At 42.1% G+C, this 23,981-nt stretch overlaps 1 protein-coding gene across 1 annotated transcript in view; it reads left to right on the top strand.

The window, feature by feature from the left end:
- LOC147030114 (mitochondrial potassium channel ATP-binding subunit-like) overlaps window positions 1-23,981 on the top strand; it is a 128,181-nt gene that overhangs the window by 39,486 nt on the left and 64,714 nt on the right. The window contains exons 4-6 of the mRNA XM_085873825.1: window positions 5,228-5,322; window positions 9,762-9,867; window positions 21,215-21,376. Of these exons, the coding sequence (XP_085729951.1) occupies window positions 5,228-5,322; window positions 9,762-9,867; window positions 21,215-21,376 (363 nt within the window). The remainder of the gene's footprint in view (window positions 1-5,227; window positions 5,323-9,761; window positions 9,868-21,214; window positions 21,377-23,981) is intronic.

Here is a 23,981-nt window from a genome sequence, read left to right on the forward strand (position 1 = left end):
TCATAAGCATCCTGTAAGTCTGGCCCAGAAGATTGGTTATAATGAGTGTCTAAGGTTGGCTTTTGATACAGGCACCATGTTCCGACATCTCAATGTAACAGCCATGGCTTAAGCATTGGTGATGATAAATGCATTGCACTGACTGCGTTCCACACCTTGATTGAATGTGATGTAACATCTTCGTTTGCTGGGAAAAGAAAATATACAGCCTGGTCTGCGTGGAATGTCTTCAATGATGCCACAACAGCTCTGTGCACACTAGCTGAGACGCCAACCACAGAGAACGTCCTGAATGTTCTTCCCACAATTGAGAGATTGGTGGTGATCATCAATGACCGTGGGAGCCCTGAGAGTAGTGTGAATAGTGAAAGGCAGATGTTATTCACTCAGAAAGGCAGGGAAATTGAAAACATTCCACCAACACAAGACACATTATCCCAGCATCTGTTGCGAGTAAGATATAAGGCAGGTCATGTACGGGGTCAAGCAATGATCAAAGCACCACAGTTGCCAAGTCCAGCAGATTTCAGGTGGACTTGGAGATGTCCAGTGCACAGTGGAAGATGAAATGGATGACTCTTCCACCTGCTGGTGAAGCATGCTACACAGTCGTCAAATGTGGATGCACCAAAGAAGGCAGACTTGACATGCACAACACTGTAGAAGTGTGGTGGATGTGAATGAACATTTGACAATGTTTCTATAAACATATCTTGAGTGACATGTGAAATTACAATCCAGTAATCAGTGGAGTGTGGAGTATATGTTTTGATGAATAGGAAAGTTTCATCAAAGATTTTGTTTGGATAATATTGTTATTATCAAAAGTGTATTATTGGCTCACCTGGACTTCAGTCAGGTGAGCTTATGCGATTGAGCAGTGTCCGAAGGTGTGAGTCAGTCAGTGATTCAGTGGGTCTGTAAACACTTGTCATTATCGCTTGAACCAAACACACAATTTTGATGAAATTTGGCCACAAGCTTCATATCTGATACCAAATGAAGGTGTATTGACTGCTTCAAAATCTGCACTCAGAAAGGTGGTCTACAGGGGGGTTTCTTGACCCCCCCACCCCTCCCCCCAAACAAAATTAGGTATTTGCTCTCTTCTCCAAAACTATGCACACAATTTCGATGAAGCTTGATGACAACCTTCATCACCAGGAATGTACCAAAGTTTATTGACCTCATCAAAATCTGTGCTCATTGAGGGGGTCCATGCGGGTGGGGGGGGGAGGTTGAACCCCCCCCCCCAAATAGGTATTTTCTCTCCACTCTGAATCTACACACATGATTTTGATGAAACTTGACCACAACCTTCATCAACCGTAATGTACCAAAGTGTATCGACCACATCAAAATCTGCACTCATTAAGAGGTCTATGAGGTGGGGTGGGGTGGGGATGGGGTAAACCCCCCCCCACCCAAAAAGAGATATTTGCTCTCTTCTCCGAACTACACACACAATTTCAATGAAACTTGACCACAGTCTTCATCACCCATGATGGACCAAAGTTTGCTCACGGCATTACAAAAATTGTATTACAAAAAAAAAAAAAATCCTGGTGAGCCAAAGGACAGACGGTCCGATTTTTATATAAATATTATAAGATATATAAAAGTTTATGTTAAATATGTTATTCTGAAATGTTATTATTGGATTCTTTGGCCATGAAAACATTTGGTATAGACATGAAAATCGAGTCTATATCATTATTTTGAACTGAGATGTTAAGAAAACTATCAAATTTAACATAAAATGGTGGCCACATTGGAAAGCAAAATGGCTGGCACAAGAAAATTTGAAAATTGTCATATTTGGATTCCTTGGTCCTGAAAATATAGGTATAAACACCAAAATTAAGTTTCATCGATGGTATTTGCTGATATATGAGATTGAAAATTTGTTTGTTGGCCATTTTGAAAAAAATGGCTGCCACAGGTCAAATCTGGTTGGGGTCCACTTTTTAAATAAATTGTTATGGGCCATAGTAACTGTGTGCCAAATTTCATACTTGTGTCATAAAGTGCACGCTTCGGCTCGGGATGGGGCTTGAGCCTCCGAACTACTTGTGTTGTCTTGAACAAGACTGCTTATTTTGCCATAATTCTCTGCATTTTAGTGTGAGATGCTGTAATTGAGAAATGCTTACCTTGCACTGTGGTCTTTATATTTGGAAGCCTTGTGTTGGCTTAATGGTTAAACTGGCTGGCTTAAGATCTTAGGGTCCTGAGTTTGAGGCCCAGTCGTGACGTTAAACAACACCATGTGGGTTTACTTAGCCTGTCATCCTTCTGAGGACGGCAAAATGTATGCTAACTTTTTGGGAAAAATGAGTCATTCGAGTATCCTGTGTCAGAGTGGAAACCCATCCAGGATTGTGCCCCCTTGCCAATGGAAAACTGCCTCGGCAACCCTATGCTTCTGAAGACGTGAAAGGAGGGGCTCTTTGAAAGTTGTGAGGAGGTGTTAGTTGTGTAGTCAAGACATTTCTTTTAGTATCTGGATCACTTTTTCTGTTTTTTTTTTTTTGCATATTCCTAGTAGATTATCTCAGATGCAGGTTGAAAAGGTCGTGATTGGGTGGCAAGTCATGTAGTCCAAAGTATCTACAATTGCTCTACATCAGTTGATAGGTGAGGTAAGTCGGCTTCGAGTACAGTGACAAGAATGCCTGATTGTTGTAAATGATTTTCCATGATTTGTCTTGTGTAGTTTATTAGGGTACCCTGTGAGTACAGGGTACCCTATTGTTTTTCTTCTGTTTATTATTACGCATTATTATTATTATTATTCTTCCGCCGTAAATTTGCAAAATTTCCAAATTTTTTCGCTTTAAATGCCATTTTCTCAGAAATGGTAAGACCAATCGACACAAAATTTTCACCAAATATGTATCTTTTTTGATAGCATACATAATTGATAATTATGACGTCATAGGTCACGTGATACGGGCGCCATCTTGAAAAAACAGATCAACTTTGGACCTCTGTATCTCGGAAACCTTCTAGTGTAAAAAAATTTCGCTTGATACATTTGAACAAGCTCCCTCTCGGGTATACGTGTGATGTTTCGTGACGTCATCAGTGAAGAGGTATCCCAGTAAAAATTCGTCAAGTAGAACGCCACATGGCAAAAATTTGAAATTTCTTGAGCATCATCTACACAAAAATTCATCGTAGAAAAAAAATATTTTGACGTCATCAGTGACGTAATTCGGCCGCCATCTTGTTTTTTTGTGTTTTTTTTAAAAAATCTTCTTCTCCAGAACGGCTGTGCAGATTGAGGCGAAACATTACACGCACATTCCCCCTGAGGTCCTCTTTCAAGTTTGTTAATTTGTTGTTGATACGTCACATGGTTTGGCGGCCATCTTGAAAAAACCTTAAAACCTTCAAACATCTTCTTCTCCAGAAGCGCTGGTCCAATGAAGGCGAGATTTCAGAACTATATTCGTGACATGTATGCGATGCAAGTTTGTTAATTTCAAAGTGATAGGTCACATGGTTTGGCCGCCATGTTGGATTTAAGAAAAATATTAAATAATGTTTTCTCTGGTATTTCATAAGCCATCAAAGCGAAAATTTGCAAGTGCCTTCCTCCCTCAAGTCTGCATACATGATAAAAAATTTTTACCTCAGAAGTCACATGGTTTGGCGGCCATCTTGGATAGAAAAATAGACTTTATCCGATTTACACGAAACTTCACACACTTGTTCGGGTCGACGATGGAAAGCAGATTTTAAATTTATGATATCATAGGTCACAAGGTTCGGCAGCCATCTTGGATTGAAAATGAATAAATTTTAAAAATCTTCTTCTCCAGAAGGGCAAGACAGATGAAGACGAAACTTCACACATATATTCCCCATGAGGTCCTTTCTCAAGTTTGTTAATTTGTTCTTGATCGGTCACATGGTTCGGCGGCCATCTTGAAAAAACCCTAAAACCTTCAAACATCTTCTTCTCCAGAAGCGCTGGTCGGATGAAGGGGAGATTTCAGAACTATATTCGGGACACGTAGGCGATATAAGTTTGTTAATTTCGAATTGATACGTTAGACGGTTTGGCCGCCATCTTGGATTTAAGAAAAATATTAAATAATGTTTTCTCTGGAACCGCTGAACCAAACGAATCGAAAATTTGTAATTATCATCTACCATCGTGTATGCACGCATGGTAAAAATTATGACATCACACGTCACATGGTTTGGCGGCCATCTTGGATAGAAAAACGCACCTTTACCGATTAACACGAAACTTTACAAACGTGTTCCAATACCCAGTTGGAAGCAGAATATAAATTTCTGATGTCATAGGTCACATGGTTCGTCAGCCATCTTGGATTGAAAATGAATAAATTTTAAAAATCTTCTTCTCCAGAAAGGCAAGACAGATTAAGCCGAAACTTCACACATATATTCCCCATGAGGTCCTTTCTCAAGTTTGTTAATTTGTTCTTGATTGGTCACATGGTTTGGCGGCCATCTTGAATTTACCTTAAAACATTCAAACATCTTCTTCTCCAGAACACCTGTTCTGATCAAGGGAAACTTCACACCCCTATTGCACATGAGTAGGAATACAAGTTTGTTAATTTCTAATTGATAGGTCACATGGTTTGGCAGCCATGTTGAATTTAAGAAAATATTAAATAATGTTTTCTCTGGAACTGCTTAACCTATCGAAGCGAAAATATGCGTCTGTCATCCTCCATGACATCTGCATACATGGTAAAAATTATGAGGTCACAAGTCACATGGTTTGGCCGCCATCTTAGATTGAAGGATAAATATTAATTCATGTTTACTCTGGAACCACTACTTCTATATATGCGAAACTTCATATTTATAATTTAGGCTACATGTGAAACAAAAGTTTAAAATTTCAACCTGATCGGCCGTGTGGTTTGGCAGCCAGAATTATTTAATTATTTGAATCTGGAAGCCAGTAATAACGAAATTGAATGCTTTATGCTGCCCGGTTCGTAACTCGTCTGTTCCGCTCCCTCTCGAAGCAGGCCTGTGTTTGTATCACTATTAAATAATGTTTTCTCTGGAACCACTTTCCCGATCAAAGCGAAACTTTGTGACTGTAATCTGCAGAAAGTCCCATGTTGTATCAAAAGGCGGACGGACTGGGTACCCGGTCATCACTGCCAGCAGTTATAAAGTGGCAGTTCTAGTTTGAATTTGCTTTTTATTTCATTTCAATTCATGCCTGCAGGGATTGCTCACCATTGGCTATATAATGCTACTGTCACAAGTTGGAGAACGTGTTGCAGCCTCTATGAGGAAAAGCCTTTTTGATGCCCTCATCAGGTATGTCTGTCATTGTCATCATCCATGTCCTTATTTGCATAACACTATTCTTAATCGAGCATATTATTTATATTATCTCTATACATGAGCCTAAATGCCTATTGCCTCTGATGTATCAGGATTTGAGGCACTTTATACGATTAAACGGACAACATAACCCACAATTAATGCTTGCAAACTTCAAACCGCATGCAGAAGAGACACCTCATTTTAGCCATATATTGTCAGCTCTATCTGAGATTATGCAAGCTTCATGGACCTAGTTTATGAACACAATGCATATTTAGTGACTAGGCATGTGTGGTGGCATACAGTTTAGATTTGTCTTTGAAACCAAGATGCAAGTAGAAGAAGGGACATGACAGTATGGAAGTCATGAAATGTTAGACAGACAGAAAAGGGAATAAAGTAATGGAAGATTATTTTGGTGGTGATGAGACTTTGCAGCATCTGGATCACAAAATCGTATGGCAGCATATAGATTGGAGAAATGTGGAGAAAGTTATTGAGTGATGGGTGGGTTACTTTTAACTATGAAAAGAAGATCAATCATTTTCTTACTGCCTGGTGTTGGCATAACAGTTATGGTGGCTGGCTTAAGATCTTAGGGTCTTGAGTTCAAGCCCCTGTGAAACCACTGAATTAACACCAGGCAGGTTGACTCAGCCTGCCATCCTTCCAAGGTCAGTGAAATGAGTACCAGCGTTCTGGAAATGGGGGAATTACATCAGTGGCGCAGCCATGCTCCCAGAAAATGATGCAGCTTAGCAGCCACTGGCTGCATATGAATAAATACAATGTAATTTTCTTCCCCATTCCATTACAGTAATCAAAGTGCATCACTTTTTTTTAATCCTATTAATTATTTTCATTTTAGTATTATTATTATTTTATGTTAACGCCTCCAGTCACGGACAATGAGTCCTCATCGAGGCCAGGCCTCAACCCTTTGAAACTTGAGCTCCTTGGATTTTCAGCTCCCCCATCCTGAGCTCCCTGGAGAAAAATATGGCTGCTTGAGTAGATGGAGGTTTGAATAGCGGCTGATAAAATGGCCGTGAGGTTCAAAGGGTTAACTAAAAGAATTGCATTGATAGAAAAGAGAAGGAAGAGAGAATAATCTAAGAGTTTTTGAGGAAGTAAAAAAATCTGCTTTTTTGAAACAAAAAACTATAACATCAAATATTTGACCATCTAAAGTGAAGACAACATCCCACAATGATATATATATATATATATATATATATATATATATATATATATATATATATATATATATATATATATACATACTGTATATACAGTGTTGATCCGTGGATTCCAACTGAGGAGAGTGACATTGAGCAGTGTCCTAACACTGTATGTTCCAAGTTGGATGTTCAGACGATGGTTGAAGATGTGGAGAGGATGTTGCAAATGAAGGAAATAATTGGGGCAGTGCAGAAAGATATGAAAGGATTTGGTTGGAGAGAACAGAAACGGCGGCCACAAGTGAGTGCAGGTGGGAGACGAGAGATGGTTATCGAAAAGATTAAATGTATGGAAGTGGAGAGAAGAATGGTTCAAGCTATAAGTCAACCTCAGCGAGGAGCATGGACAGCATGGGAGATGGCTGTGCAGAAGAAGGTTAGCTGGGCATCGCTGTGGAAGATGGAGCCACAGCGACTAATCTTTGCACTTAAATCAATGTGTGACCAGATGCCAACTGCGGTGAATCTGGCAAAATGGAAATTGGCTGAGTCATTAGAATGTGCCAAGTGTGGGAGAAGAGAGACATTATAACATGAACTGTCTGGTTTCCAGAAATCTCTAGCCAGGTATACTTGGTGACATAACCAGGTTTTGCGAGTGATTGTCGAGGTTACGAAAAGGCTATGTGATGAGGGAAACAAATCAGACATAAAAGAGAAGACCGTTATCACGTTCATAAAGGAGGGTGAGGACGTAAGGATAAGGCCAAAGTCACATTTGCTCTTCGGCGAGGATACGGCGGCCGTACGTCCTCTGAATTGACAAACGTGCGGCGGCCGCAGAGTTTCTGAGGTGACCTCAGGGTGGCCCTACGCCGTATGGCTATATTTTACAGGCCGTAGGGTCGCCGTGGAATTATAGCGCGGAGTTATAATTTTTTTCATTTATACGTTCGCCGTAGCAATTTGACAAGCCGAAACAAAATAACGGGTAAAAAAAAGAAAGAACCCACTCGTTACCGTCCGTCTGGTCGCATGTTCGCCTTAGGGCCCCCCTGCGGTCGCCTTGCGGGCACCTTGCGGGCACCTTGCGTCTGCCTTGAAAATTGTATGGCCGCTGCAGGAACGCCCTAAGGTCACCGTGCGACATCAAATCAAAGACCGTACGGCACCCCCACGTTTTCGGTCTCCACAATTTATAAATACGCCGTGCGGCTCCTTGAAAAATAAAAACATATCTGACTGCTACATTGTGTGACCGTGGAAATACTGCGGCCGCCGTATAATTGCTAATGGCCGTAGATTTTGGAGACCCCACGGCCGCCGTGGCAAATGTGACAGGCCTAAGCAACATCCAGGGGGCAGCATGCATTTTGAAGCCAGGTGTGGGCTGGCAGGTAGATGCAGATTTGGACAGAGCGCTGAGGTTCCCATGTCATATTGTAGCCATCCAACAAAGACCTGATTTAATTATTTGGTCTGATGTGGTAAAAAGGGTTATCATCGTTGAGCTGACAGTACCATGGGAAGGAAATAGGGAATGGGCATATGAAAGAAAGATGTGACAGGATGAAGAGGTAAGAGAAGTGTGTGATGACCGTGGGTGGATGTGTGATGTGCTACCAGTGGACGTGGGTTGCAGGGGTTTTTTGGCGAAGTCTATGCAGAAGTACCTCAAGATGATTGGAGCGTCTTCTAATCAAGTCAAGAATACTGTGACGCAATTACAGGAGGCAGCAGAGATAGCCTCATTGTGGATTTGGAAGCAGAGGCGAGTGCAGTGATTCCATTCACATATAAAGGCAGGTCTGTGAGGATATATATCTGGTCAATGATATCTGGTGGTGACGATGTCGCTTGGTGGTGCGTGTACTGCACTGCTGGGGCCACTCATGAGGAGCTGTACTGGAGTAGGCCCCGAAACAGTGATTATCCATGGGTTCCAGCTGAGGAGAGCGACATCGAACAGTGTCCTGAGACTATGTTCTGTTCTTCTATATATATATGTATATATATATATATATATATATGTATATGTATATATATATATATATATATATATATATATATATTCATATGTATATATATATATATATATATATATATATATATATATATATATATATATATATATATAAATATATATATATATTCATATATATATATATATATATATATATATATATATATATATATATATATATATTCAAGATCTTACATGGATGAAGTAAAATAACCAAACATTGCTGATGTTTAAAAAATAAATGTATAATCCTAGTGTGTGTTTGTGTGTGTGATCTATTTATCAAGCAAAATGCTTACCTCCTCAAAATACAGTGTTGTGGTTGCATCATCACTGAGTCAGCAATCACATTAACGAACATTTGTGTAATCAATTTAAGGTGTGAATGCACTGGCCAATACGATGTGGAGAGCATTCTCTCGGCGTTATGTAGAACACTATTCTACACAAAACAGATTGCATGCTTTGGAAAACTTAACAAATATGGTACAGCACTTCTTCACCCCCTGGGCTCTTGTGTACCTGAGCTCCACCCACTGTTCCTCTACCATTGTCCAAAAGCACAGGACAGGTCATGGTGAAGGAGAACGAGTTTGATTCTTCCATCAGTGATCTCTGACATGTTGAGATGACATACGCTCGCCAACTTTATCCCAAATGGCACAAAAACAAGGTCCATCCAATAAATTAGTTGAAAGTTTGACATTGTATGCTCAGCTGTTATAAATTGGCATCCAACTTTCTGTGTGTTGCACAATCATTTGTTTCACACGGGGAAATCCGTTGAGATAGCATTTGCTACTTTGTGTTACGTTTCTGCAGGATTACAGGATGCAAAGTGAAAATTTTGCTTGTGATGTCTAGTGACTGAATTTTTGAGACCTCATTTGGATTTTCTCTTTATCAGCTCCAAAACATTCAGAGAGGTAATCAAGTAATTATACATTGGTTGATGAAATTCAGATCTAGTTGTTTTGAAAGGCTGGGTGTGGCATTTATGATGAGCAATTCCTTTTTGCTGATGTGCATGACTTCTGTATTTGTTGATCACAGACTATGCACGACAGGAGTCATAAAATGTGAATCGGCACAGCTTAATTGATGGTTCAAGCCTTTTGATTTATGTTTTTTTTTTCTTTCCTCAATTTATTTTTACCCTTTTCTGAAGAAGTAATTAGTAGTTGCATTTCATGAAGGTTTTTACTTTGTCTCTGCTGCTGTTTTAGACAGGACATTGCCTTCTTTGATGCAACACGCACAGGTCATTTGGTCAGTCGTTTGACTGCTGATGTACAGGAATTCAAGTCATCATTCAAGCTTGTGATCTCACAGGTATTTAAGAATATAATGTGCACCACAGGGAAAAAAACAGATTACCTTTTTTGTTTTACACAATGTACTCCCATTAAAGGCTTGGAGAATAGCTTTGAGGCACGTGCACTCACCTCTGAGCTGTCTTGCCTGGGTTTGAATCTCAGTCCAGTAATAAAGTATCCTGGTGTTTTGCATGCAACGCTATCAGTGTGTGTGTTGTCAATTCGAAGGACATAAAACTGGAGCAACAATCTGCCAGCACTGAGTTTTTTATGTGGACGTTAAAGATCCCAATGTATTTAGCAGAGAGTCAGTGAGTTTTGCCACAACCATACCCAAATTCCAAATTTCTGCCAGTTAAATGTCAGGCCTGGCCAGCCAGTTTGTGAGATACTTAGGCCAGAACCATTCCCCAAGCTAAACCCAAAAGAAAGTCAGAATAATTTGGCCAGTTAGAGAAGAAGACTATGATTAACCAGAGATTTATGTTTGTAAAATCTGCGAGAGCTGTAAATCGCTCTCCTGGATTTTGTTTGCGAGAGTGATCGCTCCCATCAATATCGCTCTCCTCGTTTTATGTTGTTTTTCGAAGAGTGATTCCATTTTCTCAAGTAAATAGAGAACTCGAGAAAGAACAAGTACTGACTGCTCATTGTATTTTATTTCGATAATGTCAAAAATATATCGAGAAAACACTTGAAACACTTGCAATGCATTGTCAATTTCAGCTAAATTTTCCTTGATACAAATATTGAGCATACCTCCAACTATAAAATATGAATAACTAGCAAATACCACCTGTTGTAGTAATCAACAATAAACCTTTTCGATCGGCTTTATTCTCACAAAACCCATACGCATATCTACAACAACATAAATATACATAGGGTAAGAATAACAAAATACAATAACTTGTACACATAATACTGAAGGCAAATACCACATACGCATCACATAATAACGAAGTTAAACTCCATACTCTAATACCAATTACATTCCTCAAAGTACATTATTCCTAATATAGTATATAACATACCATTACTGTTCCAGCATGACTTTCCACGGAGTACGTGGTATACGTGTCAACACCAGCCATTGACCTTCATATACAGTGCTGCCACATCCGCCCAATTACCGTTGCCGCCAATTACAGTATGGCACTTTATTATTACAACATTCACCCCCTTCCGAGAAATCTATCTCTATAAATCTAGTCTAATAGGAGGACGAATGGTGCGACCGGATCTTCTTGGCACTGGAGGGTTATCCACAGCATCTGATAGCTGTGGAGTTGCAGGAACCATATCAGGAACGAGATCATCCCCCTCTGAGCAGGGTGCGTCTTGGGGACTACCCTGGGGAATTACATTTTCTTCAGAAGCCTGAGGTAGAATTTGGGGTTCACTCTTGGATGGGGTTCCAATTGGGGCTAAGTGTCTAACAGAGACCGTAGTTTCCCTGCCATCTGGGTAGCGAATATGGGCATCGTGGGGTCCTGCTTGGAGGAGGTCGACTTCATCCACAAGGGGATCAGTTTTATTCGTGCGTACGTGACGCTTCAGCAGGACTGGCCCAGGATTGCAGAGCCAAGTAGGCACCGAGGCTCCCGAGGAAGAACGACGAGAATAGTTCAGAAGTCTTTCATGAGGGGTAGCATTGGTTGCTGTAGACAACAGTGAACGAATTGAGTGGAGAGCATCAGGCAGAACAGTCTGCCAGCATTTGATGGGTAGATTACGGGATTTTAAAGCCGTTGTGATTGCCTTCCAAATGGTACCATTGAACCTCTCTACTTGGCCATTCCCTTGAGGATTATAGCTAGTAGTTCTGCTACCAGAGATTCCCCCTACTGGCAAGGAAGTCTTGTAATTCCTTGCTCATGAAGGAGGGTCCCCGGTCCGAATGAATGTAAGCCGGCATTCCGAAAATAGTGAACAGCTGACAGAGGCACTTGATAACCGTGGAAGTGGTCATGTCGGCACAAGGAAATACAAAAGGAAACCGTGAATATTCGTCCACAATGTTGAGAAAATACTGATTCTTATCTGTACTAGGAAGAGGCCCCTTGAAATCGATATTGAGACGCTCAAATGGCTGAGTAGCTTTTATGAGTCGAGTCTTATCTGGTTGGTGAAACTTGGGCTTGCATTCTCCGCATATTCTACAAGATCCAACAACCTGCCGGACATCCTCGACAGAGTATGGCATATTCTTAGATTTCACAAAATGGTATAAGCGGGTAACCCCTGGGTGGCACAAGGCTTCGTGGAGGTTAAACAGTGAATGTCGATCGTGGCATGCCATCCCACAATAAGACCTGGAGAATGTATCAGAGGGAATGTTTTCTCGACCAGGACGATACACAATGTCAAAATCATAGCAAGATAATTCCATCCTCCAACGCATGAACTTATCATTCTTTATCTTATTTTTATGCTGCTTATCAAACATATAGCTCACTGATCGTTGATCTGTCTTTATAATAAAATGTCTGCCTGTCAAATACTGTCTCCAGTGGCGAACTGTTTCAATAATAGCCTGGGCCTCCTTCTCAATAGAAGCATGACGACATTCGGGTCCCTGAAGGGTTCGGGAAAAGAAGGCTACCAGACGTCTTGCCTGGGTGAGGAATGCAGCAATTGCTACATCCGAAGCATCGGTCTCAACTTCGAAGGGTACGGATTCGTCAATCGCCCTCACCACTGAACCTTCAATGTCTTGCTTAAGTAGATGGAAAGCTGCTTCTGCTTCCCTTGTCATGGGAAATGCAGTAGTGGCACACAGTGGGTGGATCTTGCTTGAGTAGTCATATATCCACTGTGAATAATAGGCAAAGAAGCCAAGGATGCGTCGGAGCGATTTCATGTCCCGAGGCACAGGCAAGTCCTGCAAGGGTCGGAGTCGTTCAGGATCTGGGCGCATTTCCCCTCCTTCCACCACATATCCGAGAATACTGAGAATGTTAGTTGAAAAGATGCATTTGTCTTCATTGTAAGTTATATTCTTTCTCTTAGCAGCCTCAAGAAATTTCGTGAGATTAGCATCATGCTCTTCCTGAGTCATGCCACAAATAGTAATGTTGTCTAAGTAAGCAAATGTTCCAACCAGTTCTTCTTGGATGAATGAATCCACGATACGTTGGAAGCAAGCCACTCCGTTGGTGACGCCAAAGGGAACCCGAGCAAACTGATAAAGGCGTCCACAGGCCTCAAACGCGGTGTATGGCTTATCTTCATTTCTGATGGGGATTTGATGATACGCACTACGGAGGTCAATCGTACTAAAAACACGGTATTGAGCAATCTTGTTAACAGTGTCATCTATACGAGGCAGAGGATACCCGTCAAGAAGTGTAAATTTGTTGATAGTTTCTGAATAGTCCACGGCTAAGCGTTTCTTGTGAGTTTCGTTCTTAACGACAACAACCTGTGCACGCCAAGAGGAGTTACTGGGCTCTATAATACCTTCCTTCAACATCCTTTGAATTTCCTTTTCAATGAATTTACGATCATCGGGAGAGTACCGGCGTGATCGAGCAGCAACAGGATAACAATCAGCTGTCAAGTTGGCAAACAGTTCTGGAGGGTCAACACACAGTGTACTGAGTCCACAGATAACAAGAGGAGGCAAACTACCTCCATATGTCAGTGTAACACTATCATGCAGTCCCTGAAAATCCTGGCCCAAAACTATATCTGAACACAGCTGAGGGAGTATGGACAGACGCACATCTTGGTAGCACCGACCGTTTACTTTGATATTGACTCGACAGAACCCTGATGTCTGAGCGGTGAAGGAAGTGGATGCCATGGAAACATTGCCTTGAGTGTGATGTACACTTAAGGAATGGCACTTAACGAGGTCGGGATGGATAAAACTTTCTGAACTACCACTATCAATAAGGCCATCCAATTCCACTCCATTGAGCGTGACCCTCACAACCGCTTTTGATAACACCCCTGGGGCAGCGGCAGAAGACACAGCCGCTAACGTTGCCTGATCAGAGGAAGTTGCACAAGCACCAGTAGCTACTGATGAAATACTACGGCACACCTTAGCAAAATGACCCTTTTTCTGGCACTTATGACACACAGCCTCTCGTGCCGGACATTTTACACGTTGGTGTTTTAAAAAACCACAAAAGAAACATTTAACACCCGTAGCAGCCATTACAGTTGTGGGTTCCACTTCACCGGTATTCTGATTGGGTGAGGCAGCACCCAATGAACGGGAGGGTTGAATAACACAATAAGATTCTGAATTTCTTTGGGCTGAATCTAGAGATCTCGCCTGATCAAACATGGTAGCTAAATCTAAAGTCTTATTCTCCAGTAAACGTTGTCTGATCAGTGGTGACTGCAGGCCGCTAATGAAGGCATCCCTGATGGATTCTTCGCAATGTTGAGTTGCTGTTACAGCCCCAAAGTTACACTCTTTACTTAACGTTTTCAGAGTCAGAAGGTATTCATCTAAGGACTCTCCGACCTGCTGGCGGCGAGTTGCAAGACGATGGCGTGCAAACACTTCATTAGTGGGCTTTACGTACTGTGACTGTAAAGTACGGATAGCCTCATCATAAATGGTACACTCTGATATAGTTTCGTATAGTCTTGGTGAGACAAATTTGTAAGCAGACTCATCTTATCCAGATTATCCTGTGGTAGAGCTCCCAGGAAGTTTTCGAACGACTTCAACCAGTGTTTCCATTCTTGTGCCGCCGTGGGTGAACTGGGATCCGAATCCAGCCTCTCTGGTCTCAGCAAACGCTCCATTCCAGTGTAGGCCTCGGCGCTCTTCTGGTCCAATCCAACCGGGTAAGTTTTGTGAGAATAAATTATTGTTGTAGTAATCAACAATAAACCTTTTTCGATCGGCTTTATTCTCACAAAACCCATACGCATATCTACAACAACATAAATATACATAGGGTAAGAATAACAAAATACAATAACTTGTACACATAATACTGAAGGCAAATACCACATACGCATCACATAATAACGAAGTTAAACTCCATACTCTAATACCAATTACATTCTTCAGAGTACATTATTCCTCATATAGTATATAACGTACCATTACTGTTCCAGCATGACTTTCCACGGAGTACGTGGTATACGTGTCAACACCAGCCATTGACCTTCATATACAGTGCTGCCACATCCGCCCAATTACCGTTGCCGCCAATTACAGTATGGCACTTTATTATTACAACACCACCCGTTGCTTCGCTGACTGGTTTTCTAAGGGGGCGAGTGGGGGAAGGGGGGTGGGAGAAAAGAAAAGGTGAGGGGAGAGAGAGAGAGAGAGAGAGAGAGAGAGAGAGAGAGAGAGAGAGAGAGAGAGAGAGAGAGAGAGAGAGAGAGAGAGAGAGAGAGAGAGAGATGGGTTAGAGTGAAGAGGTGGAGGGGTAAAAAAAGAGAGGAAGGGTGGGGGAGCGAAGAGGGGTGGAGGAAGGGAAGACAGTGTGAGGTGTGAGGATGGGAAGGCAGACATGCGGTGGAGCATTAATTTAGATTCATTCTGTTTCATCAAAATGATTCTGCATGGATTAACAGTGAAGATGGAGACAAAATAATGTCTGAAATCCATTTTCTACCAGTCATACTATAAACACGGCCTGGAGACAAACTCCCGTCCGGACATAAATACCGCCCGGATGCGTGCGGAGACCATCATTAAGAAAAATGTTGAAAGTAAATAGAGACGGAACGTTAATTCACAATTTCTTCCTCCTTTCTTCCTGTTTTTAACAACATTCCTGTTCTTGTTCGTAAAGAACAATGATAAAAGTGAATATAAAAAAGACACGTTTAATTTACAATCTCGTGAGATTCTGTCATCTTGCAATTATTAGTTGCATCTTGCAATAGTAGTTAAGTGTGTGAAATGATTTTTTTTTAAGCAGAGGAGGTAACGGAAAAAGAAACTTCATGGAAAAAATAATATGCAACCGGAGCTCCTCGAACAGACCTTCATAATGAATTTGGTTTTCTGGTTGAGTAGGTTTATAGAAAATCGTCGGAGAGACAGAGAAACAAACACATCCAGTCGTGGCCAAAAATATTGGCACCCTTGCACTTTTTTCAAATAATGCACCATTTCTTCCAGAAAATTGTTGAAATTAAAAATTATTTTGGTATCCACATATGTATTTCTTTGGTTTGCAGTGGAACAAAATAAAAATGCTGAAAAAAATACTAAATCCACAGAGAAATCCTAAAATGTCCCAGACAATATTATTGGCACCTTTGAGAAGTTGTTAGATTTAATTAGATTTTAAAACAGATGTTTCTCCTTCACTTTGGAATTGAACTCACCTCTGGTGAGTTGCAGGTACCTGTCATAGACTGTATGTATATATATATATATATATATATATATATATATATATATATATATATATATATATATATATATATATATATATAGCCTGGTGTTGGCGCAGTGGTTAGGGCAGCGGCTTGGGATCAAAGAGGTCCTGAGTTCAATCCCCGTTGCGCCACTGAATTAATACACCAGGGGGTTGACTCAGCCTGTCATCCTTCCGAGGTCGGCGAAATGAGTACCAGTGTACTGGGCCGGTGTATACCCCGGTTAAATAGGTGTACCATATCCCTGTGTTGTAAGAGGCGACCAGGGTTGCGTCAGGAAGGGCATCCGGCGTAAAACATGTGCCAAATCACTGTGCGGATCATACGGATGATCCGCTGTGGCGACCCCGAACGGGAGCAGCCGAAAGAAGAAGAAGAAGATATATATATATATATATATATATATATATATATATATATATATATATATATATATATATATATATATATATATATATATATATACATGTCCCAAAAAAATGTACTCACTCTTAAAATGATAATAAATGCGTTGTTTATTGACTTAAAACAAGATTAATGGTTAAATGGATAAATGCATGTTTACAAATGTTCAAACTGATGACCATCACGTTCCAAACACTGCCGATAACGCGGACCAATTGATTCAACAGCGTTACGAATCATTTCATTTGGAACTGCAAGATATTGCAACTGAATGGCAGAGCTGAGCTGTTCAGGGAGCTGAGGTGTAAAACTGTACGTGCACTGAGGGTGGACAAGGAGGCCTATGTGCGAGGAATCTGTGAGGGGGTAGAGCATCACCTGTGGACAGGTGATTCTCGTCCCGCTCACAGGGGAATTCGCGCATTACGTTCATCCAAGCCCATCCCTCGGAGCACTGCAGTTCGAGCAGAGAGTGGTGGGCTCTTGACAGAGGAGTCTGAAGTGAAGGCCCGCTGGGCCGGTTACTTTGAGCGGTTGTACCAGGCTGATCCCCCAGCTGTCGAGTTGGACGTCAAGGGTGTTACAATCCCTGTTGCTGACCCTCGAATCAACTGTGGTCCACCTTCGCTTGTGGAAACACGGGCTGCGGTGAACCAGTTGAAACGGGGCAAAGCTCCAGGGATCTGTGGCATCCATGCTGAACTTCTCAAGGCTGGTGGAAATGCTGCACTCGTGTCGTTGCATGCAGTTTTGTGCTCTGCCTGGAACACAGGCATCATCCCAACTGACTGGAAGAGGGGCCTTGTTGTCCCTCTCTGGAAAGGGAAGGGTGATCACCAAGACTGCAACAACTACCGAGGGGTGATGCTGCTCTCAGTGCCGGGCAAGGTCTTTGCTCGGATAATTCTTGATAGGGTTCGCCACCATCTGCTTGAGCACCAGCGTCCAGAGCAGTCAGGCTTTACTCCAAAGAGGTCAACGATTGACCGTATCCTTGCACTTCGTGTCCTCACCGAACGCAGACGAGAGTTTCGGCAGGGGCTGCTTGCAGCCTATGTTGATCTCTGTAAAGCGTTCGATTCAGTGAATCGGGATGTCCTCTGGAGGATTCTTGGTCTTCGTGGGGTGCCACCAAAACTGATCGATCTGATGTCTGAACTCTACTCTGGTACTGAGAGTGCTGTGAAGTGTGGTGGTACCATCTCTGACTTATTTCCAGTTGTTACTGGAATTCGTCAGGGATGTGTACTTGCCCCCACACTTTTCAGCACTTGTATGGACTGGATTTTAGGGAGGATGTCAGAGAGATCAAGTTGCGGTGCATCGTTTGGCAATGTCAAGATCTCGGACCTTGATTTTGCAGATGATGCAGTCATCTTTGCGGAGACTCTAGACATCCTCTTGGGGGCCCTCAAGGTGCTGAATGAGGAGTTGGAGCCATTGGGATTACGGGTTTCTTGGGTCAAAACTAAGATCCAGGCTTTCGTTGACATCTTGGATGCTGCTGTCCTGTCTGTGTCTGTTTGTGGTGAGGATGTTGAGGTCGTGGAGAGATTCACTTACCTTGGCAGTGATATTCATGTCTCTGCTGGCTGCGAGTCAGAGGTCAATAGACGTCTGGGTCGGGCCTGGGGAGTCATGGATTCACTGGATCATGGGGTGTGGCGCTGCCGGTACCTGTGCGGGAGGACGAAAGTCCGAGTCTTCAGGTCCTTGGTACTTCCAGTCTTGCTCTATGGGTGCGAGACTTGGACTTTGACCAAGGATCTGAAACTGAGACTTAATTCCTTTGGTACCAGGTCTCTTCGGAGAATCCTTGGCTATCGCTGGTCGGATTTTGTGTCCAACGAGCGGTTGCTGAGAGAGACTCGGATGAGATTTGTTACCTGCATAGTCCGTGAGGGTCCGTTGCGGCTGTATGGACATGTGGCTTGTTTTCCTGATGCTGATCCTGCTCACCAGATTCTCTCAGCGAGGGAGTCTCATGAGTGGAGGAGGCCAGTGGGCCGACCACGTGCCTCATGGTTGCAGCAGGTTGACCATCATCTCAAGGAGATGGGGATGGGCCTGGCATCTACCTGGGGGATGGCCAGACGGAGGCCCCTGGAGTACCGGCGGAAAGTGGACGCAGCGACGCGCTGTTCTGGCACATGCTCCCATACCTTCCAGCAATTGATTTTCCTTCGCGGGAGTGGTTGATGACTGTCGTCTTCCTGAACGCTCCTTATGGACGTCATGCACAGTTCCATCTGTTTCAAACTTATCTCGGATGTGAGCAATGGTGCGTCGCGTTGGTGGATCTTTGTAAAAATGTCTTCTAAATTATCTTTGCACTTCCATGATGTTTTCGTGCTTCCAGAAGCACTTTATGATAAATTTTCTTTCTTCAAAACCCTGTTGTACTTCTGCCATTATTATGGTCAATTTGATCTGAAAATACATGAAAAATTCAATGAGTTATGTGGAGCCAAAATGTGAGTACATTTTTTTGGGACACCCTGTATGTATATATGTATATATATATATATATATATATATATATATATATATATATATATATATATATATATATATATATATATATATGTATGTGTATATATATATATATATATATATATATATATATATATATATATATATATGTATGTGTATATATATATATATATATATATATATGTATATATATATATATATATATATATATATATATATATATATATATATATATATATATATATATATATATATATATATATATATATATATATATATGAGCCTGGTGTTGGCGCAGTGGTTAGGGCAGCGGCTTGGGATCCAAAAGGTCCTGAGTTCAAGCCCCGTTGGGCCACTTAATTAATACACCAGGGGGTTAACTCAGCCTGTCATCCTTCCGAGGTCAGCGAAGTGAGTACCAGTATACTGGGCCAGTGTATACCCCGGTGAAAATAGGTATACCATATCCCTGTGTCGTAAGAGGCGACCAGGGTTGCGTCAGGAAGGGCATCCGGCGTAAAACATGTGCCAAATCACTATGCGTATCATACGGATGATTCGCTGTGGCGACCCCTCACGGGAGCAGGCGAAAGAAGAAGAAGAAGATATATATATATATATATATATATATATATATATATATATATATATATATATATATATATATATATATATATATATATATATATATATCACTCATTCAACCAGTTTGAATAGAGAAAAGGAGTCATTCTGCTGTTTTGTGTCACTGTGTGTACCGCAATGAGAATGGAGAAAAGAAAGAAAACCAGAGAATTATCTGAGGAGCTCAGACACAAGATTGTAGCCAAGCATAGTCAAGTCTGTCTCTTTCTCTCCCTCTCTCCCTCTCTCCTTCTGTCTGTCTCTTCTCTCCCTCTCTCCCTCTCTCCCTCTCTCCCTCTCTCTGGACATATCCAGACGGTGTTTGTCTCCAGACGTTCCAGACAGCTTGGCTCTGGACGCGTCCTGGTGGTATTTATGTCTCGATAAGAGTTTGCCTCTGGATGGGAGTTTGTCTCCGTACCCTGTTTATGTTATGATAAGTAGAAAATGGATTTCAGACTTTATTTTGTTTCCATATTCACTGTTATTCTATGCAGAATCATTTTGATGAATCAATCAGAATCACCAATCCAGAATCAAAATCAAATGATTTGCTTTATTGCCACTGCAATAATCTGCAAGGATAGGTTCAGCGAAGAACCCATCCTTGCAGATGGGTGAACTCCCCCAGGATTGGTGTGTTTTCCTATGACTTGTAATACCCCCTCCCGCAGAGAGCGGCACAATACTATACATATTTGCATGTCGACAATTGGGGTCCCCCCCCCCCTCCTCACTGAACCCCCTTGACCAAGAATCTTTTTTTTCTTTTTTACTGCCTAAAACGTTCCCATGCCAAGCAAGTACAACCACCATTTTTCAACTCATTCCATCCAGCGGTTTTGGAATGCATAGAAATCAAATAAACACATAGACACTTCACAAATTATATTACAAAGAGCATTTTACCAGTTTACCCTCCCCCCACCCCCCCCCTTTCGAGTGAATGGAGTGGATGTGAATTATTTGCTGAATAAAATATATGCTGTAAAGTAAATGTGATGGATGTTTGTATGGTGTAATTTTTTGCATTGGCGGCCATTAAAATGTAAACCGTTTTTTTTTGGTTGATTAAAACATTAACATGATGGATGAGGCAGGGAATCACACCATGGTACTCGTATGAAAGACCATCCCCTACAGGAGAGTAGTACCCCCGCCCTCTGGTTGTGGGCAGTAAAGCACTTGCACTGTCACATGGACAGTGTAAATTTGCAATAATTCATCTCCACAGTTGACTTGCAATACCTTCTCCAACCACGACTGTGTGGCACTATACGCTACTTGTCACAGTTGATGACAAATCGTGTTTTTCGGCTTCACGTACCTTCCGGTTTTATTTTGTGGATCTATAAAATGTCTTTTCAGCCACAATGTTTTTTTTTTGTTGTTGTTAACAAGTTATTTCAAGCAGATTTTAAATAAATATTGTGGAAATTTCTGGTTTATTTGTTGGGCTTTGTATGCAGGGTCTGCGCAGTGCAACTCAAATTGTGGGCTGCATCACCTCGTTGTACGTGATTTCCCCAAAACTCACCGCGGCGATGATCACAGTCATGACTGCACTCGTTTCGAGTGGAGCTCTGATTGGTTCATTCCTCAGGGATCTCTCTCGGCAGTCACAACAGCAGGTATTAACCTACACTTGTCTTCATCCACTTGTATCTCTTGACATTAATCCGTAGAGTAAAAGGGCAAATACAGACATGCACTCGTATCTTAATGGTGTTTGTGTTTGTGGTTGCCTGAGTTTCACAACACACACACACACACACACACACTGTGCATTATCAATGAACTATTGCTTTCAGATCACATTTTGTACTTCATTAGCTTCACCCTAAAATGATTGTAAAAGGGAGAGACAGACACAGACAGAGAATGTGTGCTGTTTGTTTGTCTTGGTCTCCACGCAGATAAACTTTAATGCAGTGCCGCCATTGTGTGAAAGGGGTGACCGCCAATTACCCCAGTGAGGCTCTGCATAATTGTATATTCTGCCTTATACTGTTTCAACATCTATGATCAAGTCAAAGACCAAATACTGCAATGGAATCATCAAAAGGTACCCAGAAAAACAAAGAGTAAAGATAGTCATCAGGAGGAACCTCGATGGGATTTCGGTTTCAGCTGCTGCTACTCTCTGCTTCAACCCATCGAGGCACAGCCAAGTGAGCCTTTCAAAAACAATTTTTTGTAAGAATTTACTTCTTCATAGACAGATAGATTGGAAAGGGAAATTGGAAGTAAAGAGAGATAAAAAGAATAATAAAATTAACAAAAAGAAAAGAAAAAGCAAGAATTAGCATGAATAAAGAGAAATGTGAAAGACAAAGGAACAAAGATCAAAGATGTCAGGAAGAACCTGGATCAATAAATTTCAACAGTTACTCCCCAAGGCTTAAACACAGCAACAGGTATAAACTTCCAGCGGTCCATAAGTGGGAAAGCACTGTCCTCACAGTATCAGAATATGGTATCTTATCTCTCATCCCATGATCTTTATCTCTGTTTGCAAAGTTGGGAATTTGGAATCTGAATAAGCATCCACCCCCACCTCACCTCCTCAAAGCATCATCTCCCCCTTTCTGCATCCCTCCTCACCCAACCCTCTCAATGCTTCTCCCTCATTCCCAACGCCTCACCTTGTCCCTGCAAAGCCTCCCTCCACCCCAATCCTTCACCCTCCAAATGCCTTCTCTCCTTGTCCCTGGAAAGCCTTCCCACCCTCCAAACATCTTCCTATCTCAAAGTGAGTGGACCTCAAACTTCTAAGGTCTCTGTTCTAAGCTGACAGAGCTCTCAATCCAGGCCACTGTCAATAAACCAGACATCGTCTGTCTGTTTAACAGAATCCTTCCTCCCACAGGACGTCCCTGACTACTTAGTGTCTCTCCCCAGTTATTGTCTCCTCTGATTTGAGAGGCATGAACCACGTCCCGGCGGTGGAGTTGCACTTTTCATCAATAAGTCAATTTCTCACTGCTACTGATTTTGCACCTCCTATTCCCCAGGAGTACCTCTGGCCTGTGACATCCCCTCTGCTCACACCTCTTGTTTGTCTGTGTGTTGTACCATCCTCCAAACAGTGATGACTCCATATACATGTAGCTCTCTCTCAGATAACATGGACAAACTTTTAACCACTCATCCCAACTCTCTCTTCCTCGTATGTGGCGATTTAAATTGTCACCATGCAAATTGGCTGGGTGTTTGTACTCTCACTAGCCATGGCACTGCAGCAAAGGACTTCTTTGACTTCATGGGACCGACTGAATCTGTGAACTTTCCAACCCAGATTTCTCCCAATGGCAAATCCTCCTTTCTGGACTTGGTGATGAATAACTTTCCCGCAAATGTCTCTTGCTCTTCCTCTTCTCCAATTTTTTCATCTGATCATATGCTTGTAAACGTCACCATCTCTCTGGCTATTTTCAGAGCTGCCTTAATGCTGATGAGTCTGGCCATCACTCATGCAGATTGGTTGGGATTGCAAGGAGCCATCTCTTTTCAGGACTGGTCTCCCATATCCACTTCTCCTGAAATTAACACAGCCTGGGAATTATTTCACAGAATCTCTCTCTCTCTCTCTCTCTCTCTCTCTCTCTCTCTCTCTCTCTCTCTCTCTCTCTCTCTCTCTCTCTCTCTCTCTCTCTCTCTCTCTCTCTCTCTCTCTCTCTCTCTCTCTCTCTCTCTCTCTCTCTCTCTCTCTCTCTCTCTCTCTCTCTCTCTCTCTCTCTCTCTCTCTCTCTCTCTCTCTCTCTCTCTCTCTCTCTCTCTCTCTCTCTCTCTCTCTCTCTCTCTCTCTCTCTCTCTCTCTCTCTCTCTCTCTCTCTCTCTCTCTCTCTCTCTCTCTCTCTCTCTCTCTCTCTCTCTCTCTCTCTCTCTCTCTCTCTCTCTCTCTCTCTCTCTCTCTCTCTCTCTCTCTCTCTCTCTCTCTCTCTCTCTCTCTCTCTCTCTCTCTCTCTCTCTCTCTCTCTCTCTCTCTCTCTCTCTCTCTCTCTCTCTCTCTCTCTCTCTCTCTCTCTCTCTCTCTCTCTCTCTCTCTCTCTCTCTCTCTCTCTCTCTCTCTCTCTCTCTCTCTCTCTCTCTCTCTCTCTCTCTCTCTCTCTCTCTCTCTCTCTCTCTCTCTCTCTCTCTCTCTCTCTCTCTCTCTCTCTCACACACACACACACACACACACACACACACACACACACACACACACACACACACACACACACACACACACACACA

This window comes from Eptatretus burgeri, chromosome 3 (assembly GCF_056783735.1).
Source record: "Eptatretus burgeri isolate ZD-2024b chromosome 3, Ebu_testis_v1, whole genome shotgun sequence".
Taxonomy (NCBI): domain Eukaryota; kingdom Metazoa; phylum Chordata; class Myxini; order Myxiniformes; family Myxinidae; genus Eptatretus; species Eptatretus burgeri.